The 20,713-nt window shown below is 37.3% G+C and overlaps 1 protein-coding gene across 1 annotated transcript in view; it reads left to right on the top strand.

Annotated features, from left to right (window-relative positions):
• LOC149183976 (trans-Golgi network-localized SYP41-interacting protein 1-like) overlaps positions 1-19,888 on the top strand; it is a 102,650-nt gene extending 82,762 nt beyond the window's left edge. The window contains 4 exon segments of the mRNA XM_089415170.1: positions 19,090-19,234; positions 19,352-19,433; positions 19,529-19,695; positions 19,786-19,888. Coding sequence (XP_089271296.1) covers positions 19,090-19,234; positions 19,352-19,433; positions 19,529-19,631 — 330 coding nt within the window. The 3' untranslated portion in view covers positions 19,632-19,695; positions 19,786-19,888.
• The last annotated feature ends 825 nt before the right edge of the window (positions 19,889-20,713 follow it).

The raw sequence follows: 20,713 nt of genomic DNA, 5'->3' as shown, positions 1-20,713 counted from the left end.
AAGAACTGATGGCAATCCCAGATTTTAATCCTAAGAGGTCACAGGTTTAAATCCACAAGGGGGTCTACTATGTACATCTTCATGTACTTTAGATGAAATTGCTGTGTGGAGGGGCATCCCTTGTCCCACAAACAAGGGGGTTTCATACACCAATTTGGTGTTTGGCTTGGCCGCAACCTTAAAATTAAATTTTTATTAATGGAGATAAAGATGGATTGATCCTATTGAATGGTTATATATTACAACGGAAAATTAGAAGAATACATTTTGGTAAGTAAATATTTGAAGGATAAAGCTTATCATTGGTGGTCTAGTCTTGATGTATACACATCATTTTTACGTTGGAAGATTTTGAAAAGGCCTTCTCAAATAGTTGGACAATGGAAACAAAAATGGAGGAAAATATGCAAAAAACTAGAGATGATTTGAGAGAAGCTAAGGAAGAACTTACAAAGAAAGGTGATCAATTTTCCAAATTGCAGACCTTTAATCAATTACTTCTAAATGACTTTAATAGCTTAAGAGAGAATGGCAGGCAAATTGAAGGAGGAGAGCGATTAGTCAAAGGAATAACTTGTAAGGAGAGATGACAAAACAAAAGGTTGAATAATCGTAATCAATTCCGTCTTTAGCAATGTTAAGAGTGCAAAAAGGCATCTACATGAAGTAGAATCAGTCATAGATGAAGAGATGGCCAAGACAATGGAAAATGAAATACAAAAGAATGTTGAAGAAGCGTTAAATAGAAATGGAGTGAAATCAGGAATGCAAACAAAACTAAAAGAAGGATGAAACAAATGATGGATAGTATAACATTTCAACATGAAAAAAAGAAGAGAAGACAATGTGATAACCAAGCTTGGCTCACAAATAGAATAACCAAAATACTTGGAATATAAAAGTATCGATTTAGGATAAATAAATATATATTGAATAAATGTATGAATAATTGATATGGTTTGGTTACAAATAAGGGTCTCATGCAAATACTAAGGTGGGATGCCTTCTCATGAATAGTCATGTCCCATTTAACAATCACGTCCTTTCATAATTATTAATTATACTCATTAATCATTATTATTATTATTATTTATTAATATGTTTATGTTCATAACATTGCCTTCTCCTTTAGAAATGTTTTGTTCTCAAGGCATATCGATGAAAAGGCTTGATATCTTTTTTAGTCTCATAATGTCTTTGCTCCTTTCCCAATTCTTGGAACTGTCATCTTTGATGATACAAGACGATATGAACTTCTAAGTGTCGAGCAAAATTGTCGAACTGAAAAATGATCTAACTATTCTAGTTAGATCTTCTATGGAACCTTACACATGCTCGATACCTGGGATAAATTGTTTTCATTAGAATTAATTGTGTTGGCATCAATATTTTTCGGAACGCAAGTCAGTTGTTTTTTCCTGGGTGACATGGATACATTGACTGGTTGAGATGTTTTCTCTTATGATTAGGATGTTGATGAGTTCTTGTGAATTGGTTTTCCCTTATCATGCTTGTGGCGATTTATTGATTTACTTCAGGTATGTGATTTCCTTCACATACTAATGTTGCTTAGTTGATTGCTCTTTACTAGGAATTTTGATCGTCTGTACGACAATCTTTGAGCATGTTTTGATGTCAATTGGATTGACATCTTTGTGAGCTATGAGATTAATGGGGTCTGTATTTGTTCCCTTTTCCACAATTTGGACCCTTTTACTTGAAAACTTTGATGCTTCCTTTTGGTGAAGTTGTTCTATTATGTTTTACAACAACTGTCTATCATTATTTAGCTTCTTAATTTGCTGAAGTAGATTTTGATTATGATTTTTAGACGTGAATGCTCTTCATTTTGTGGATTGTTGACTTTATTCTCATATTTTAAACCTCTGATTTGTTCTAATAAACTTTGATTAAGGTTTTTTAAGTTCAAATTTTATTCTTCTTTCTCCTTTAGATTATCTTTGAATTCTTTCTCGAGATCTTCCTTTTTCTTGTTCTAGTTTTTATTATCCTGCTTCATATCCCTTGGTTTCTTGACTTGCGCAAGTAATTTTTGATTGTGGCTCCTCTGGCGAAAAGTTTCTTTGTTTTTTCTGAGATAAATTCATCAAATTCTTTTTGCATCCTTGATATTGACTTTCATTTTCTTGAAGCATCACATTTAAGATATCTTTAAAGTCCTTTGATGATGGTATTTTTGATTTCGACTTCATCGTAATGTCTTGGAATTAGTGTTGCAAACATCCCAATTATATTGCAAAAAGAATCATGAAATCATGACTTTTTGGCCTAGACAATGTTTGCTGATTTTAACCGATATTTTGGTGGTGTCTTAATTTTGCTAATGTTTACTAATATTTTATAAAATGCTTGGAATGAACCTATTGTTGTTTAAGAAACAACGTTTCAAACTTTAAATGTAAATCCATCATCACGGTGAACATAATCCCGATTTGAGATGTTGATCGCATGAGTTTTGTAAATAGTTATTATTGTAAGATGTGTTTCCATGTCGGCTTGAAATAACTACGTTTGTTCTTTTTTCAAAATAGGTTTCCTAATATTGTTAAGCTTTAGGCCAGTCTCTGTTCAAATTGTTGTTCATTTTCTCTATTTCTATAGCTTCTTTTATTTTTCTTTTGAGATAGTTATCTTCTTTTTGTATCAATTTGGCGGTTTCTATGCAGATATAGTGAGCAGAAGAGCATGCATGTTCCGCTAGAGCATATTTTGTTGAAAATGTAACTATGGTTGGTCTTCATAATTGCTATTGTACTTTGTCATTATGTATTTATTGTAAAATTGAAAAAGAAAAAGAAAATTATTCTCAAGCACGGGTTTCATGCTCATTTTATTTATTTATTAGGCCAAAGCCTCCATTGTAGGCTTCTAGGGTTTCTCTTGAATCTTAAGAGTCTTTGTCACACTTATTAGACCCTTCTTGAGCTTTTGTCATGTAAAGAAAATTATTTTAGAGTCAAAAGCACTATTTGTCACCTCCTCACCATGTCGGCCCTGCCTTGAAGAAGACGACCCAATTTGGGGCATTTCGATCTTGTGGAAGCAGTGTAAATAGAAGAGAAGCTCGACCTATTTGGCATCCATCATCTACAAGTTCGATCTGCGGTACAAGAGTAAGAAAAAGGAGAGGGAAGTCAAGGAGAAGGAAGAACAAATCAAAGGAAGACCAAATCAAACTTTTTATCACATCTCTCTCTCACACGTGTGCTTTTTCTAGGGTTTTTGGGCAAGTTGCAGGGGCGAAATTCCTGCAGTAACTACTGGTCTGAAATTCTGAGTTGCTCGGGGCCGAAATTCTAGATTGGAGCAGTTTTGAAGGAAGAAACCATTGTTGATTAAAGCATGATTTGTCTACTTGGAAGGAGGGCTAACTTGGTGATTGGAGGAAGTCTTTGTCTTGGTGAAAAGGTCCTGGATTGTCTCACTTTGACTTGATTCTATTATTGAAGAAGAGTTGACTGGGTTTTCCCCTTGAAGAGGGTTTTTTCCCTCGTTGAGTGCCTACATCTTGTTGAAATTTGTAACTAGGTTCGGTCTTCATGAATGTATGTGAAATGTACTTATCAAAAGAATGAAGAAAATATTTTTATAATAATTATTATGACTTATTAAAGCATGGGTTTCATGCTTGGGTCATCATGTTTTAGGTCAAATTGCCCATTGAGGACTTCTAGGATTTATTATGTCATTAGAGTCATTGTACATTAAAAGAGACCCTTCTTGGGCTTTCGAATCATGTAAGAAGAATTATTTTTGAGTCAAAAATGAATTTAGTCTCTTCCACACCAAGTCGGCCTCAAGAAGAGTAATTCGACCTCTCTGAAAGGCTATATATACAAGGCAGTTCGAATTCATTTGGAGAACATCTCACTCTCACACATAGTTCGATATTCGAAGCAAGAAGTGGAAAGTTGGTAAAGGGCTAGAAGAAGAGCTGGAAATGAGTGCGAGTTTTTGGAGAAAGATAGAAGACCTCAAGATCGAAATTTTGGGACAAATCTCACTCACTTTTGAGGTGTATCAAGGGAGATCGAAGTTTTTCTAGCCCGGTTGAAGCTGTTGTTGCTATAGCTGCTAGGTCAAAGCTGCTATTGGGTCGAAGCTGCTGTTGATGCTGCTAGGGCGAAATTGCTTTTGAAGGGTTATCATCTGCAAGAAGGATTGAGGGCTGACTTGGTGTGGAGGAAGTCTCTGTCTGGGTCTAGAGTCTTGGATTATCTCGAGAAACTATTGAAGGAAGAATTGTTGACTGGGTTTTCCCCTAGATAGGAGTTTTGCCCAGGCTTTCTTCCTACATCTGTTGTCCTTGTGTTATTGTTTTGGGAATTGCTTGATGAACTAAAAGATAAAAGAACATAAAGATAAAATAATCACAAGTAATTATCTATATAAGAAAATCTTTCTGCCTTTTTGATTTTCTAACATGGTTTCAGAGCTAAGGTGAAGGAGGAAAAAGGCAGTCTTGAGTATCTACTAGAAGAAATCTAAAAGATTGATCAAGGGATCATATAAGGAGCTCTTATAAGGGAAGAAGCTCACTATCTTCAAGGACAACGTCTAACACAATAAAGAGTGAGAACAAGTTGGAAGGAGCATCAAACTTTAGGTCTTGGAAGAATAAGATTGACCTCATTCTTGAAAAGAAAAAGGTCTTGGATGTGGTCAAAGGAAAGGTGAAGAAACCTACTGATGAATCCAGTGATGCAGACAAGGTGAAGTATAGAGAATTTGAAATATTGGCTATGACACTGATGGTAGAGAGCATAAAGGACAATCATGTCCCATACATTTCCAATATATACCATGCTCAGGAAATGGATGAAGCTTTGTCAAAAGTGTTCACTATCAAGAACATCGGTCAAGTAGCAAGTTTTAAGAATGAGTTAAGAACTACAAAGATGACAAAATATGATAATGTGGCTTCCTTCTTTGTAAGGATATCAAGGATTAGAGATGAACTTCAAGCCATAGATGAAATTGTATCGGAGAAGGAGCTAGTAATCATTGCACTATTGGGATTACCATCTACTTGGAGTTCTTTTGCTTCAAGTCTCAATAGTTGGAAATAAAGTCCTACCTTTGAACAATTGTGGAATGCTTGCACCCAAGAAGAAATGATAATTTCTTTAGTATCCAACAACGAAGAAGAAAAGGTCTCAAATGCATACTCTGCTTCTCACAAGAAAGGACACTCCAAGAAGTCAAGAGGGCCAAGGGGGAAGGTTGATATGGCCAAGATAAAATGCTACCAATGACACAAGATGGGTCACTATAGAAGTGACTTTCCTGAAAATCCGAAGAACAAGAAAAAGAAGCAAAGGTCAAGCCAATTTCGCTGAAGAAGGATCTCCAAAGAAGACTAAGCCCGAAGAACTAGACAATGTTCCACCAAGTCTCCGGGACGGGGAGACGCGGGTGCGGGGAGACGCACAAAGGGGACGTGTGGGAGAACCCTGAAATTTTAGGGAAATTTAGGGGAGACGGGGAGACGTCGAGGTATATATAATATAATTTTTAATTATATATATTATATATATGTATATAATTTTGAAATTTTCATGTTCATATTCATTGTTCAATAATGCTAATTCATCAAGATTCAATAATAAAATTCAATATGAAATATTCAAATACAATGTACATTGATCCATATCATTCATCATTCATCAATCATCAATCATCATTCTATAATTTACATCATTCTATAATTTACTGTTACATTGAATCATTGATCTAAAAATTAAATGCTGTCACTCATTTTGCAAATAGTTTATTTTGCAGATTTTGTATTATTTAATGCCCTGCAAGAAGGGTTTGCTTAAAAAAAATTAAAATTTAAACGGTGAATTTAACAAACAATTTAAATTTTACAGTTCTGAGTTAAAAAAAAAAAAATTTAACAGTGAATTTGACAAACAATTGAATTTACAGTTCTGAGTTTTTTAATTTTTAATGCCATGTAAATGAAAAAACTTCAAAACTTTAACACTGAAACAGTGAAACATGAAAAAAAAAATTAAAAAAAATTGCAGTCAAACTCACTGTGTACAGTTTGGAGCAGCTGCGTGGAAGTTTGGACTTTGGAATAGCGTTACACTTTACAGGCTTACAGTTACAGCAAAGATGCCGGCTGGGTGGAGGACGATGGTATAGCAGCAATGCTGCCTGCGTGGAGGGTTTGGTACAAGTTAAAACAGTTTAATAATTAATAATAACATTAAATAATACATGGCCCGATTAGTGAACGCTGAGAAGCCCAACGAAACCACCTCAGAGACAGCAAAAAATCCACAAAATTACTTCACAAAATCACCTCAGAAACGAGTTTTCTTGTTTGAATACGCTGCTGCCTGCCGCCTGGGTGGGAGGATGCCACTGCAAATTTGCTGAATCGTTGAATCAGAATCTTGATACGCTGCCGCCTGATGCCACTGCTGTTGAACTTGAAACTTGATACGCTGCGTGGGAGGATGCTGCCCAGTGCCTGCCACTGCTGTCACGGAAGTTTATATTGGAATTCCTCCGCACCTCCTCAAACAACAATGCTCCCACCATACGTTGCTGCCTGCCGTTGCGTGGGAGGAATGCCTCTGTTAATACGTTGCGTGGGAGGATGCCGCTGCCACTGCTGTTGATAGTGATACCTTGCTGCCTGCTGCCTGCGTGGAGCAAGATACGTTGCTGCCTGCCGCCTGCGTGGAGCAAGAACTGCAAGTTTTCAGCTGTTCCTAAGCGCTGAAGCCTGAACCTAACAGCAAGCCGCTGCGTGGACTGCGTGGAGAAGAGGGAGGATGCGCTGAAGGTTTGAAGAGCAAATGGAAGAAAAAAATGCGTTGAGGGGTAAACCGTAAGAGCATAATGATTCATGAATGGCGGCAAGTGAAAATTAAAAACTTGAATTAAGTTTTAACCCTAACTTTCCAATATTAATGTAATTTTTTATTTGTAATTATTAATTTAGTTTATTTTTATTTTTTATGTTTTTTTAATAAATTAATTTTCATTTTCTTTTAATTTTTTTTTTGGTTTATAAAGGGTAATTAGACAAAAATGAAGGGGGACGCCCAGAAGAACCCCATTTTCGGGGGGACGCCCAGAAGAACCCCATTTTTGGGGGGGACGCCCAGAAGCACCCCTTTTGGGGAGTCGAGTCTCCCACACTGGGGAAACGCACCCCCTTGCGTCTCCCCGAGTCTCCCCAAAAGGGGGACGTGGGGAAACGCACCCCCGAGAGTCTCCCCGTCCCGGGTGCGTGGGGTGCGCGGGGTTCTAAGTCCTACTGTGAAAAGTTGAGAAGCAACATCAAGTTGTTTGAAAGACCTCGAAGGTTTGTATTCATGTACATTTGAAAGTTTGTTATTGATTGGGGTTGTGTTTGTACAGGTAAATTTCTCGGAAGTTTGATAGCATATTTTACATGATTAGAGTTGTCGATCAGTTCGATTGAGAGAGATTTGTTGCTGATCTATTTGATCAGGGAGGATTTATCACTGATTGGAATAATCAGGGAGTTGAGGCTTTGTGTGTAAGACATTGTCTGGGAGGACATCTGGCCGACACTTTGTGTTGATGTCTAGTCCCTGAAGTAGGGAGGGTGGCGTTGGTCATGGAGCTCTGATCTCGGATACGCACTAGATCCCTAGGTTGATGGTTAGTAAGTAAGCCTGATGGTACCTAGAGAGGCTGAAAGCTTTAGTCCATCTTAGTCCCACCTGGATAGATTGCCTTGGTCAAGAATTTAGTCCATGGCATTGCGGTGACTAAATTTCTTCATGGTTCATGTGTTCTAAGATCTTTCTTGTACTTGTATTGATGAATGCCTCCCTAGTTAAGAGGGAGTGAAGAAATTTGTAGCTAGGTTCGGTCTTCAGAAATGTATTTGAATGTAATCAAAAGAATGAAGAAAATATTATTATTATTATTATTATTATTATGACTTCTTAAAGCATGGGTTTCATGCTTGGGTCATCATGTCTTAGGTCAAAGTCCCCATTGAGGACTTCTAGGATTTATTCAGAGTCATTAGAGTCATTGTACATTAAAAGAGACCCTTCTTAGGCTTTTGAATCATGCAAAAAGAATAATTTTTTGAGTCAAAATGAATTTAGTCTCCTCCACACCAAGTTGGCCTCAAGAAGATCAAGTCAGCCTCAAGAAGAGTAATTCGACCTCCCTAAAAGGCTATATATACAAGGCAGTTCGAATTCATTTGGAGAACATCTCACTCTCACACATAATTCGATATTTGAAGCTGAAAGCTAGAAGTGTGAAGTTGGTAAAGGTCTAGAAGAAGAGATGGAAAGGAGTGCGAGTTTCTGGAGAAAGATAGAAGACCTCAAGATCGAAATTTTGGGACAACTCTCACTCACTTCTGAGGTGTATCAGGGAGATCAACGTTTTTCTAGTCTGGTCGAAGCTATTGTTGCTAGGTTGATGCTGCTACTGGGTCGAAGCTGCTGCTGATGCTGCTAGGTTGAAGTTACTTTTGAAGGGTTATCATCTACAAGAAGGATTGATGGATGACTTGGTGTGGAGGAAGTCTCTGTTTGGGTCTAGAGTCTTGGATTATCTCGAGAAACTGTTGAAGGACGAATTGTTGACTGGGTTTTCCCTTAGATATAGGGGTTTTTCCTTGGCTGTCCGCCTACATCTGTTGCCCTTGTGTTATTGTTTTCGTAATTGTTTGATGAACTAAAAAATAAAAGAACATAAAGATAAAAGAATCACAAGCAATTATCTATATAAGAAAATCTTTTTGCCTTTCTAATTTTCTAACACATCTTGTGTCTCTTTTTCTTGTGATCTTCATGCATTTTTGAATTGGTAATTGCTTGATGAAAGATAACATAATAAAGAAGTAAAACAAGTGTTAATTTTACATAACAATGGTATGTTCTATGCTTAGCACAATTACTTCAATGTTCCTTTAGCAGCCTAATGACAATTTCCATTTAGTTTTCCAATAGCAATCACATTAACCATTAATCACATTGATAGTAGAAGTAGATAGAACATGAAACAAAATGCAGAAAACAAGCCAAGACAAGAGGACACCAGATATGGCAGATGTCAGGGTAAGACCCCAATGTGGGGAAACCCTTTGATCAAATCTTCTTATTATTATATCAAATGTTCAAATCTTCAAAGTTAAAACAACCCTCCCAATTCTGTAGCCAAGTACAGTCAAACTTCAGCCTTAACTAGAAAGTCAAAGATGGTCAATGTAGCTGTCAAACTTGCCTCCTTGAGCTCGGTCAACCTCAGTCAAATTCGACCTTCCTTGTTGATCAAAATCAGCCTAAAACAGTCTAGTCAAATTCAGTCAAAGGAGAGAGAATCTGCTATAATTTTCTACAATCAAAGATGCAATCAACCCTGAAGTCAACGCTGGTCAAATTGCCCAAATCTTCTCGATTTTTGTCCCCAGAAATGCGGCCTAGAGAAATAAAAATAACCCTCCAAAAATCGCAGTCAAAACAGGTCAAAAAGTCCTTGGTCAACGCTGGTCAAACTTAGTCAGCGCTTGACATTTTCGGCCTTGCAATTCAATCCAAAAATTCGTCCTTGCCACACATGTGAAAGAGAGAAGCTGTCCAATAGTTGTACGAACCAATGAGAGAAGGAGAGAAGAATGTGTGAGTGATGATGATGCCAATTGAGGTGAAAAGTCACTTGTATTTATACAAGTTGTTGAGGGTGAAGAGTCATGTCCTTTGGGCTTCATGAGCCTACATGATGATGTGGTTGACCTGCACAATTTGCACATGTGGGCATAAATTCAAAATCACACTTTTGCTTGTCCAAATTAGATGATTTTTATATCAATTTTGGCCCTCTTGAAAAGAGGAATTTAATGCAATCACCATCTCCATCAAATGAGTTGTCCCAAGGAGGAATTTGGCCCAAGTTTCCAATTTTAACATTCCCTCTCAACTAGGGAGAATTCCACCTGCCAATTCATCCATTGATCATCATGCCATCTTGTCATCATGAACCATCTTCGTATCTCATCTCATCTTTGCTCTGCTGAACAATGGTATGAATAATGAGGAAGAATTGGTCGAGAGTGGGTCACAAGACCTTACTACTCTCCACTCACAAAAGTCAGTCTTGATCCCAGATCAAGTAGTTGTGGGACACCATGCATCCTAGATATAGGGAGTACGATAGTAAACGATGCATCCATCGGTAGTGCTATGGTCCCTATCCACTTTTCCCAGCTCATTGGCAAGATGAGAGGTACTTCCCATGAGCCCTGGACTACATGGGTAGGATGTATGCTGGGGCATCAACAGGAGAAGGTGAAGCACTCATCTTGCTCATATGCCATAGGAGAAGGTGAACCACTCATCCTATGCATATGTCAATCGTAGGGGAAGGTGAACGACTCACCCTACACACGTGTCATCAATCGTAGGGGAAGGTGAACCACTCACCCTACACTCATGTCATCACAGGGTATCATAGGGGAAGGTGAACCACTCACCCTATGGTCACTCATAGCTCCAAGAAGTAGCCCAAGCCCCCAAGAGCTCTCATAGCTTAATGTCCAACTCAAGCGGGCTGCGATGACTCCAGGTCTCTCTCGGAAGGCTAAGAATTTGACCTTCCCTAAGGGCTTCGTGAGGATGTCTGCGACTTGCTCATCAGTCCCGATGTGATGGAGCCTTATTGCTCTCCATTGTACCATATACTAGATAAAGTGGTACTTAATATCAATGTGCTTGGAGCGGTTGTGGAACACAGGATTCTTTGAAAGGCGAATCCCACTCTGGTTGTCGTAGTATATCACGGTGGTATCCAACACATGCTCAAATAGCCCACTAAAGATCTTCCTCAACCAAATAGCTTCAAAACAGGCCATACTAGCAGTAATGTATTTGACCTCTGCGGTGCTTAGAGCAACTGATTTCTGCTTCCTGCTCATCCAAGAAATTGAAGCAGACCCTAGTGAGAAGCAACTTCCAGACATACTCTTATGATCTACCACACTGCCAGCCTAGTCAGCATCAGTATATCCATGTAGCCTCAAATTCCCGGTAGTGTATCTCAGTCCATAGTTGATTGTGCCACAGAGATATCTCAAGAGATTCTTAGTAGCAACCCAATGTATGTGATGAGGCTCAATCATAAATTGACTCAACATATTCACAACGAAGCATTTATTTGGTCAAGAGTTTACCAAGAACATCAGGGCCCCCACAAGTTGTCAATACTCAGAAGGGTTTGCCAATTTGGGCCCAACAACACTTTCTGTAGGCTCCATGGGATCCATCGAGCATAAGCTCATTTGTTGGAGATTCATCCTGCTTTTCTGTAGCACCATCATTATATTTCCTTGGAACGGGGAGATCTCCGACCTTCCCAAGGGCATTGTCTTCATCGAAGGTGACATCATGGCTTACTTCCACATCTCTTTGTCTAGGCACATAGATTCTATATGCCTTTGAATTTTCACTGTAGCCCACAAATATACCTTTATTTCCAGGTGCTTCTAACTTGTTTCTTTTCTCTTTAGGCACATGAAAATACACGGGCAACCAAATATTCTAAAATGAGAAACGTCAGGCTTCTTACTAGTGAAAACTTCTTCGGGTGTCTTGAAATCCAGTGCTTGATGTGGGTTCCTATTTTGAACATATACGTCAGTGTTTGCAACTTCTCCCCATAAGAACTTTGGTAGACCTTGATCATGTAGCATGGCACGGGTGGCTTCCATAATTGTTTGAATCTTTCTTTCAGTAACTCCATTTTACTCGGGAGTGTATGGAACTGTTGTCTCCCTCTTAATGCCAACCTCTCTACAAAAGTCATTGAATTCATGTGATTCATATTTGGTTCCATTGTTGGTCCTTAATATTTTGATCTTCCTCCCTGTTTGATTTTTCACCAAGGCTTTGAAAGAACGGAACCATTTGAACACTTCATCCTTCTTCTTCAAGAAATATATCCATGTTTTGCGAGAGAAGTCATCCACAAAAATTACATAGTATAAGTATCCTTCCAATGATGTTACAACCAACATACTAGATATGTCAGAATGTACCAATTGAATAATATCAGTATGAAGGGAATGGTCCCCTTGTAAGTTTTCCAATTGCACAACTGTGCTAAACTCCTTCATGATTCTTGTTGAACTAGGGCATACCTGTGACCAACTTCCTTACCCCAGGTAAGGCTTTGTAATGAAGGTGAGAAAATCTTCAGTGCCATAATTCAGATTGAAGAGAAGTATCACAAGTTAAGGCTCCCAAAGGACTTCCTCCAACTTGATAGAGACCTTCAACCCTAAATCCAAGCGTAAATGCATCTTTAGGGTTTTTTACCAAATACGTACCTTTCTGTCAATGAATGCTACCTTGAAGCCTTTATCTTCCATCGCAGAAATAGTCACCAAGTTCTTCTTCAAATCGAGCACATACAATACTTCTTGTAGATGAATGGTTTGACCTTGATTTAAGTGAAGAGTGACAATACCTATCCCTTTCACGGGCTAGGCGACATTATCTCCAAGTATGATCTCCAAATTAGTCTTCTTTTTAGCCAAATTTGAGAGGGTCTCCTTGTACCCAGTGAAGTGCCTTGAGGCTTCACTATCAATCAACCAATGATCCAAAGTATCCGGATGAGAGGCAATAGATAGAGTGGAAATAAGATAAAATTCCTTTTGTTTTTCTACAACATTACTTTCTTCATACCCGAAATTTCTTGTCCTTTTGGTAGGTCGACCATTTTCATATCGAGTAGTGGGAGCATTCCTCTTTCCTTTATTGTTGAACATGTTGTTCCTTTGATTTCCATTGCCTTTGTTGTTGTTGTTGTTGTCGTTGTCAACCCTTGGAGTATCCTTCTTGTGAGGACACTCTCTAGCATAATGACCAAACCTATAGCAATTGTATCACCTTCCTATTCTTCCTTCTTTGAATCCCTACTTGAATCCCTAACCTTGTCTTCTTGGACCAACATTATTCTTCCTCTTAGCATGAGCGGAGAAGGCAGTGAGTTCATTTCCATTTGAGGGTTTGTCTCTCTCCATCATCCTTGTTTCTTCTTGAGTGCATCCAGCCAATAATTCATCAAAACTAGGAATCTTGTCATTGTTTAGAATGGTTTTGTTAAACACATACCATGATCTTGGAAGACCTCCAAGTGCAATGAGAGTGAGCTCCCTGTCAGCAGTAACTTCTCCAATAGATAAAAGGTCATTCTTGATTTGTGTGATCCTCATGAAGTAGGATTGGATAGACTTTGCTTTATCCAACTTGTTCTTGAGAAAGAGGATTTGATTTGCATTGTTTACTTTGAACATCCCAACCAACTTATCATACATCTCCTTAGATGTTTCCAAATCAAAAATATAGGCAACCAAATCCTTTTGAATGGAGTCTTTGATAATTTTCTTAGCGTTGACCTCACCTTTCTTGTATTTAGTCTTTGTAGCAGTAGGTGCATTTGAATTAGGCTCCACCACTCTTCCCTTCACATAGTCCATGGGATCATGCTCTTCCAAAGTCAAGTCCAAAGTCATCTTCCATGCATGATAGTCAAATTCGTCCTTGGGCTTATCCTCAATTTTGAAGTAAGATTCGTTCTTGTCCAACAAATATCTCTTAGTGATTGCTTTTTTTCTCTCTTGCTTGGGCTTTGTCTTCACTTGTGCTCTGATACGATGTTAATTTTAGATAACAATGGTATGTTCTATGCATAGCACAATTAATTCAATGTTCCTTTAGCAACTCAATGACAATTTCAATTTAGTTTTCCAATAGAAATCACATTAACCATTAATCACATTGACAGTGAAAGTAGATAGAACATGAAACAAAATGCAAAAGACAAGCCAAGACAAGAGGACACCAGATTTGGCGGATGCCAGGGAAAAACCCAAATGTGGGGAAAACCCTTTGATCAAATCTTCTTCTTATTATATCAAATGTTCAACAGAGAGAGAGAGTACAAAAATTGACTTGCCAAATCAAAGTCAAAACAACCCTGACAATTATGTAGTTAACTACAGTCAAACTTGAGCCCCAACCAGAAAGTCAAAGATGGTCAACGTAGCTGTCAAACTTGCCTCCTTGAGCTTAGTCAACCTCAATCAAATTCGACCTTCCTTGTTTATCAAAATCAACCCAAAACAGTGTAGTGAAATTCGATCAAAGGAGAGAATCTGCTATAATTTTCTGCGGTCAAAGATGCAGTCAACCCTGAAGTTAGCGTTGGTCAAACTACCCAGATCTTCTCAATTTTTGTGACCAGAAATGTGGCCTAGAGAAACATAAATAACCTTCCAAAAATCACAGTCAAAACATGTCAAAGTGTCCCTGGTCAATGCTGGTCAAACTTGGTCAGCTCTTGAAATTTACGGCCTTGCAATTCAGTCCAAAAACTCATCCTTCTTGCCACACGTGTGAGAGAGCGAAGCTGTCCAATAGCTATACAAACCAATGAGAGGATAGAAGAATGTGTGAGTGATGATGATGCCAAATGAGGTAAGAAGTCACTTGTACTTATACAAGTCATTGAGAGTGAAGAGTCATGTCCATTGGGCTTCATGAGCCTACATGATGATGTGGCCGATCTGAACAATTTGGACATGTGTGAGCATAAATTCAAAATCACACTTCTATTTGTCCAAATTAGACGATCTTTATATCAATTTTGGTCCTCTCGAAAAGAGGAATTTAATGCAATCATCATCTCCATCAAATGAGTTGTACCAAGGTGGAATTTGGCCCTAGTTGCCAATTTTAACAAGAAACCAACATATATCACAAGTAATTATCATGAAAAGAGGAATCAAAACCCTAATAACTACATGCTTTGATTTGTCAATAGATTTTGACGTCCCCTCTCTTGCTATATCTGCCACATGCTCCTTTAGTCTGGTGAGCATGGATCTTCCTGTGTCGCCTATGTATTCTTTGACGCAAGAACAAGGGATCATATATACTCCTTTTTGAAGTTTGGAATCCACAGTGTCTTTAATTGAGTCAATAGTTTTCCTTATGGAGTTTGGAGGAGAGAATGCCACTATAATGTTTTGCTTCTTTAAAATTTTAGCTATCTGGTCTGTAGTTCCTTTGATATAAGGCAATGTGATCTTGGGGACATTTACAAGATTTCTTCTAGAATTTCCTCTTACGGCATGTTGGATAGCTTTGTTTACAGTGCTTCCTTGGTATCCATTTTTTGTAAAGACATTACAAAGATGGATCAATTCATGGTTCGTATGCTGTGAGTTTGATATTCTGTTAGCTCTGGTTGCAAGGGTTTTAATGATACCAACTTTTAGCTTCAGATGGTGATGGGAGTCTGCATGAAGGTATCTGGCTATATGTATTTTCTTTCTATATACCCGGTGCCCTATCTTGCCATTTTTTTTGGTGAGGAGGACATCTAAAAATGCTAATTGGTTGCCTTTCTTGATTTCGACAGTGAACTTGATGTGTTTTGAAAGGTTATTAATGTAATTGAGAAATTCATCCAATTTATCTTTCCCATGCTTCCATTTTGCAAATATGTTGTCAACATATCTTTTCTGTTCATCTGGAGTCATTGGGAAAGAGCTAAGCGCTCTTGCTTCAAAATGATCCATGTAGATGCTGGCTATGATCGGAGATAATGGTGTGCCCATAGCCACTCCATGGGTCTGGGCATAGATCCTCCCTTTATAGCTGAAAGATCCATGTAGATGCTGGCTATGATCAGAGATAATGGTGTGCACATAGCCACTCCATGGGTCTGGGCATAGATCCTCCCTTTATAGCTGAAATATGTGGATTTGAGGCATAATCTTATTAAATCTACCTTCTCCTTATCTGTTAAGGATTTCATTACATCAATGGCTTCATCCACTGGTATTTTGGTATAAAGAGATACAATATCAAAGCTTATGAGAACGTCTTCATTGTTAATTTCTAAATTTTTTATCCATTGAATTTATATTTTCATGATTTTTATGATTTTTTGGTTTTCTGGACCCTTGCTGATTTTATCCCAATAACAATGTTTGCAATGTTGCTTGAAATGTCGTCATCTTCTTCTATAGGGAAATGTCAATTTTTTTTCCTCAATGTTTAACATGAAGGTATCCATTTTTTCAAACCAGGGTGAACTGAGAATTATGTCGATCTTTTCTTCAAATGTAGTTACAATATTGAATTGAGATATACATTCATAATCATCAAATCTTACTTGCAAGTCTTTAATGTTGTATCATGCTTTGAAATAAAAAACATTTTTATTCTCAATTATATTTGATTATGGAATTAATAATTGATTTGCCAAATTGACGTAAATGTAATTTTCCTCACGATTCTCACTAATAAGGATATTAATCTATTTTCTTTGAATATTCACTTTCATATACATAATCCATTAGTGAGATTATGCCACCTTTATAAGAGAATCTTCTTTCCTTCATTTTGAAATGTCTCATTTTTTTTTTTTATAACTATTCCTTGAATATTCACTTTCATGTACATAATCCATACGGTGAGATCATGCCACCTTTATGAGAGAATCTTCTTTCCTTCATTTTGAAATGTCTCATATTTTTTATAACTATATAGATGGCTAATATATCTCCTAAGTATTTTTTCAAATTTTAATGAGCTCAAAAATCACGACTTCACCTCAATAATTCTATTGACAAATACCTTTCCACTTACAATTACCTTCACTTGAATGTATTTGAAGATTTTAATGATATAATATCTCTTTTTCACCTTTTAACTTAAAGGCTTTTCCTCTTTTATAAATAAGTCTCCTTAAGAATTTTAAATACCTTTTTATTTTAAACTTATAAAACTCCTTAAAATATGCTTTATTTTTCCAAGTATAATTCCCCTTGTATAATGGATTTTTCTTTTTTTAAAACCCTTGAATTATACAATAGAAACAAATGTATAATGGGTTTTTCTATTTTTTCTAAACCTTTGAATTATACAATAGAAACGACTATTCTTCGAAATGGTTACATTTTAGGGCAGCTGTATGGGATAAGGGTTTTCATACGGAAACCATATGGATGTAATTCGACGGGTGGAATGTCAGGTGGTCGAGGATGTACAGATGTGATGATGTATGGACACAGTGGATGTTGCACACGTAGAGAAATAGTACTGCAGATGGTGGTAGTAAATTATCTATATGGAGCATAAGCGGATGACGATGGAGTTGTATAATAGCGGTATGGATGACAACATATCAATTGTATGCAGTGCCTTAAATGATTAGTCAATGAATGGATAGGTACAGACGGTATGACCTGGCACATGTTGATCATTTATGGTCAATAGAAAATACGGTAATATGGACAGATGTGCGGACAATCTACACTCAAGATTTGTATGGTAAAAGGAATGTGTGAATGATGGCTACACGGATGATGGCTTGCACGCCAGAATCGATGGTGGAATCAACAACAACTATTGAGCGAGGGTACAACCTATATAGGATCAGATTTTAGAATGATAACTATATAATTTTTTTATTTTATTTTATTTCTCTTAATGTTCAAGGGCCTGAGTGTCAAGAAGACCGTAGAATGGAGAAACTTCAAAAATCTGTGTGGCTAAAAGCCTGCAATTAAGTAGCCAACGACAACAAAATTTTGACCAAGAGTCGATGGCCAAACGTCAGGATCAAAGAACAAAGTTCTGATACAAAATGTGATAGTCAAACCTGGCTTGAATAGAATAACCAAAATACTTGGAATATAAAAGTATCCTTTTAGGATAAATAAATATATATTGAAGAAAGGTATGAATAATTGATATGGTTTGGTTACCAATGAGGGCCCTGTATAAATGCTTGGTGGGATGCCCTTTCATAAATAGTCATGTCCCAACTAACAGACATGTCCTTTCATAATTATCAATTATACTTGTTATTTATTTATATATTTACGTTCTATTCAACATACTATCATACATACTATGATACTACATGTATGACAGACAAGATGACCCCTCCATTCTGCCATATGGGTCCAGAAGGGCTAGTTGAGCCATACAAATCAGCGTAATGGTTCATCAAGGGCATTTTATATGTTCATCCATGTTGTTAGATGCTCATAATACTATTTTATTATGTTTGAAGCAGTGTTGCAAACATCTCGATAACATCCCGATTTTATCTTAAAATCACGATTTTTTGTCCTAGCTGATGTTTGCTGATTTTTACGGATATTTTGATGGTATCTTGATTTTGCCGATGTTTTGCTGATTTTTACCGTTACGATTTTTACAATTTTTGGTTTTCCGGGCCCTTTGCTGATTTTATCCCGATGTTCACAACATTGGTTTGAAGGCATCAGTGATGATATCTTGGGTCTAGAGTCAAGGCAAGTTTTTTGAAATAAAGAAGTTTCTCTAAATTGTTAATAACAAGCTCTTACAGTAATGCCATAAAGCTCAGCTTTCTGTCTTGCCAACTATTAGATAAATTATCTTCTGCCTTCTGGTTATTGGAACTCCAAAGACTCCTTCATTTATTGATGGTTGCTTCTAGCAATGTTGTTATTGAGAGATACAAGGGTGTTCCTCTTGTGGAAGGGTCCTGAATAGAGATGTTAATTTAGCTTATGGGAACATTCTTCTGCAATTGATGGTGTTTCCTTCATAGTATGATGCGCACGTACTAATGTATACATTATAATATAGTTTCTAGCTCTTTTTATGAAGTTTCATAGCTTATGTTCTTCATACTTTGTCAACCATTAAACAACTACTTTACTGTAATGTGTGTGCTACATTGAAACTCCAAAATCTGCCCCATAACTTGTTTGAGAGTTCCAAAATAGTGACATGTTTATTAAAGCATAGGAGTTCTCTCTTGTTAGTGCGTTGTCTTTTCTGTTGGTGTTTTGGGGTTTATTTGGAGGGTGGTTTGCATGTGTTGTGCACTTGGCAATGCAGTTGCACGTTGCTACAAATAATATGCATATTTTGGTCTCCCAACAACTATAAAATGCCTATGATAAGCTCTCTCTCTCTGTTGGTGTTTTTGTTGTCACTGTTTTTCCCTTTAAATTTTGAAATAATGTCTCTCTATCCATGGCAGGGACAATCAAGCAAGAATTCAGTTTCTTCAGTTCCTGTGGCACCCCATGTCCGTAGTACACGCAAGGCTTCTAGTGATCATCTTGCACTTAATATAGACATGGACTCTGATAAGTCAACTTCAGACCGTGAAGATGATGAGAAAGGTTTTTTGTACTTGATTTTATAATGTTAAAACTGTTGTTCCCTGCTTACTGTGCAATACAAGTTAAGATTACTACTAGCAATAACTTACTACATTCATTCTCTGTTGATTGTAACAGGTCATGTTTTCAAGTCACTCACATCAACTGGGATCATTCCGAAGTCTACAAGATCACTAGCGGACCGGATTGATGGGATCTGGTAACTTTTAAAAGATACTTTCTTCCATTTGAACAAATTGTTTTCAATTCCTTTCACGCTTTGACGAAGCTGGAAATAAATGTCTTATGAACCAGGGTTTCAGGTGGGCGTATGCTAATGCGACAACCTACAGCAAGGATGGGCCTTATAGTCTATTGGGTTGTGCTACATTTTTGGATGGTTGCGACATTTTTGTAATTTTTTTTTTCTAGCGAGCTTGGCTGGATATTCTAACGGCAGCATGAGGTGTCACTATGTTGAGGTATATAGTAATGATTCCTGCTATCTCTGCTAAAGCCTAAAAGCTAGAAATACATCTGTTGCTCACAGCTCATTTGTTGTTATTTTTCAGTGTTTCCAGGTATTTCAATTTTCAGGTAGTTGCTATTGGACAGTTCAGTCCATTAATACAAATGGAGTTGTAAATCACAAAAGATGTGCTCCACAAACAAGAACAGGTAATTCTTTGTTTTCTGTTAAGCTATTTTAATATATCCTGGCAGGGATTCAGTTCATATCACAAGAAATCGGTAGAATCTTGTATTTCATATGATCACTAGAAGATATGATTGTTGTGGTCAAGTGTGGGGTGAATCATCTTTGTCTATCGTTCCCATGATCATCCTTGAGTGTAGATTTAAGTTCATATGGAGTAGATTCAAAGGAAATCTGCTTTCATTTGGTTCCAAAGTTGGACGAGCTTCGAAATCATTGTCTAAAACACAAGTTCTTCTTCAAATTGGTGATGGGCTGCAGCCTGTGCATTTTGCAGGGTGTTTAATTTACAGCATGTTTTCTTTGCAAGGATAATGATGCTTTGGTGAGGGAAGCTTCCTGCTGTCGTTGCTGTCTGATACCCATCCCAGGATTGTAGGCAAAATAGGATTTCAACATTTATTTGTATGTTGATGATTCTTTTATGCTAATTTTAGTAGCCATAACAGTAGCAGTGTTCCTGTATTTTGTTCTCTCACTGTGGGTTTCAACTCCCCTTATTTTATTTCAACCAACTTTGGTTGCTTTAACATGTAAAATAAAAACATAGTAGGGTATGAAGGCCATAAATCCTGCTTATGAGAGGCAAGAATCAGTGACTATGGCTAACCAGCTAATTCATTTTGTTCACAATGGTTATGTTAATTGTTTCTTGGTAAGCATGTATTTTGATGATTGTATGCATCAAGGAGTGGATATATTGTACACCAAATTGCAAAATGCGTAACAATTCACAGAAAAAATGGAATTAATTTGATAAATGTCCAAGTTACCTGTTGTGAGGG

Source organism: Pinus tabuliformis, chromosome 3_2, assembly GCF_031772625.1.
Source record: "Pinus tabuliformis cultivar Carrire ecotype Pingquan chromosome 3_2, CPIR1, whole genome shotgun sequence".
In the NCBI taxonomy this organism is placed as follows: domain Eukaryota; kingdom Viridiplantae; phylum Streptophyta; class Pinopsida; order Pinales; family Pinaceae; genus Pinus; species Pinus tabuliformis.
Note: the sequence above shows the minus strand (reverse complement) of the source record. Positions and strands in the feature narration are given on the sequence as shown.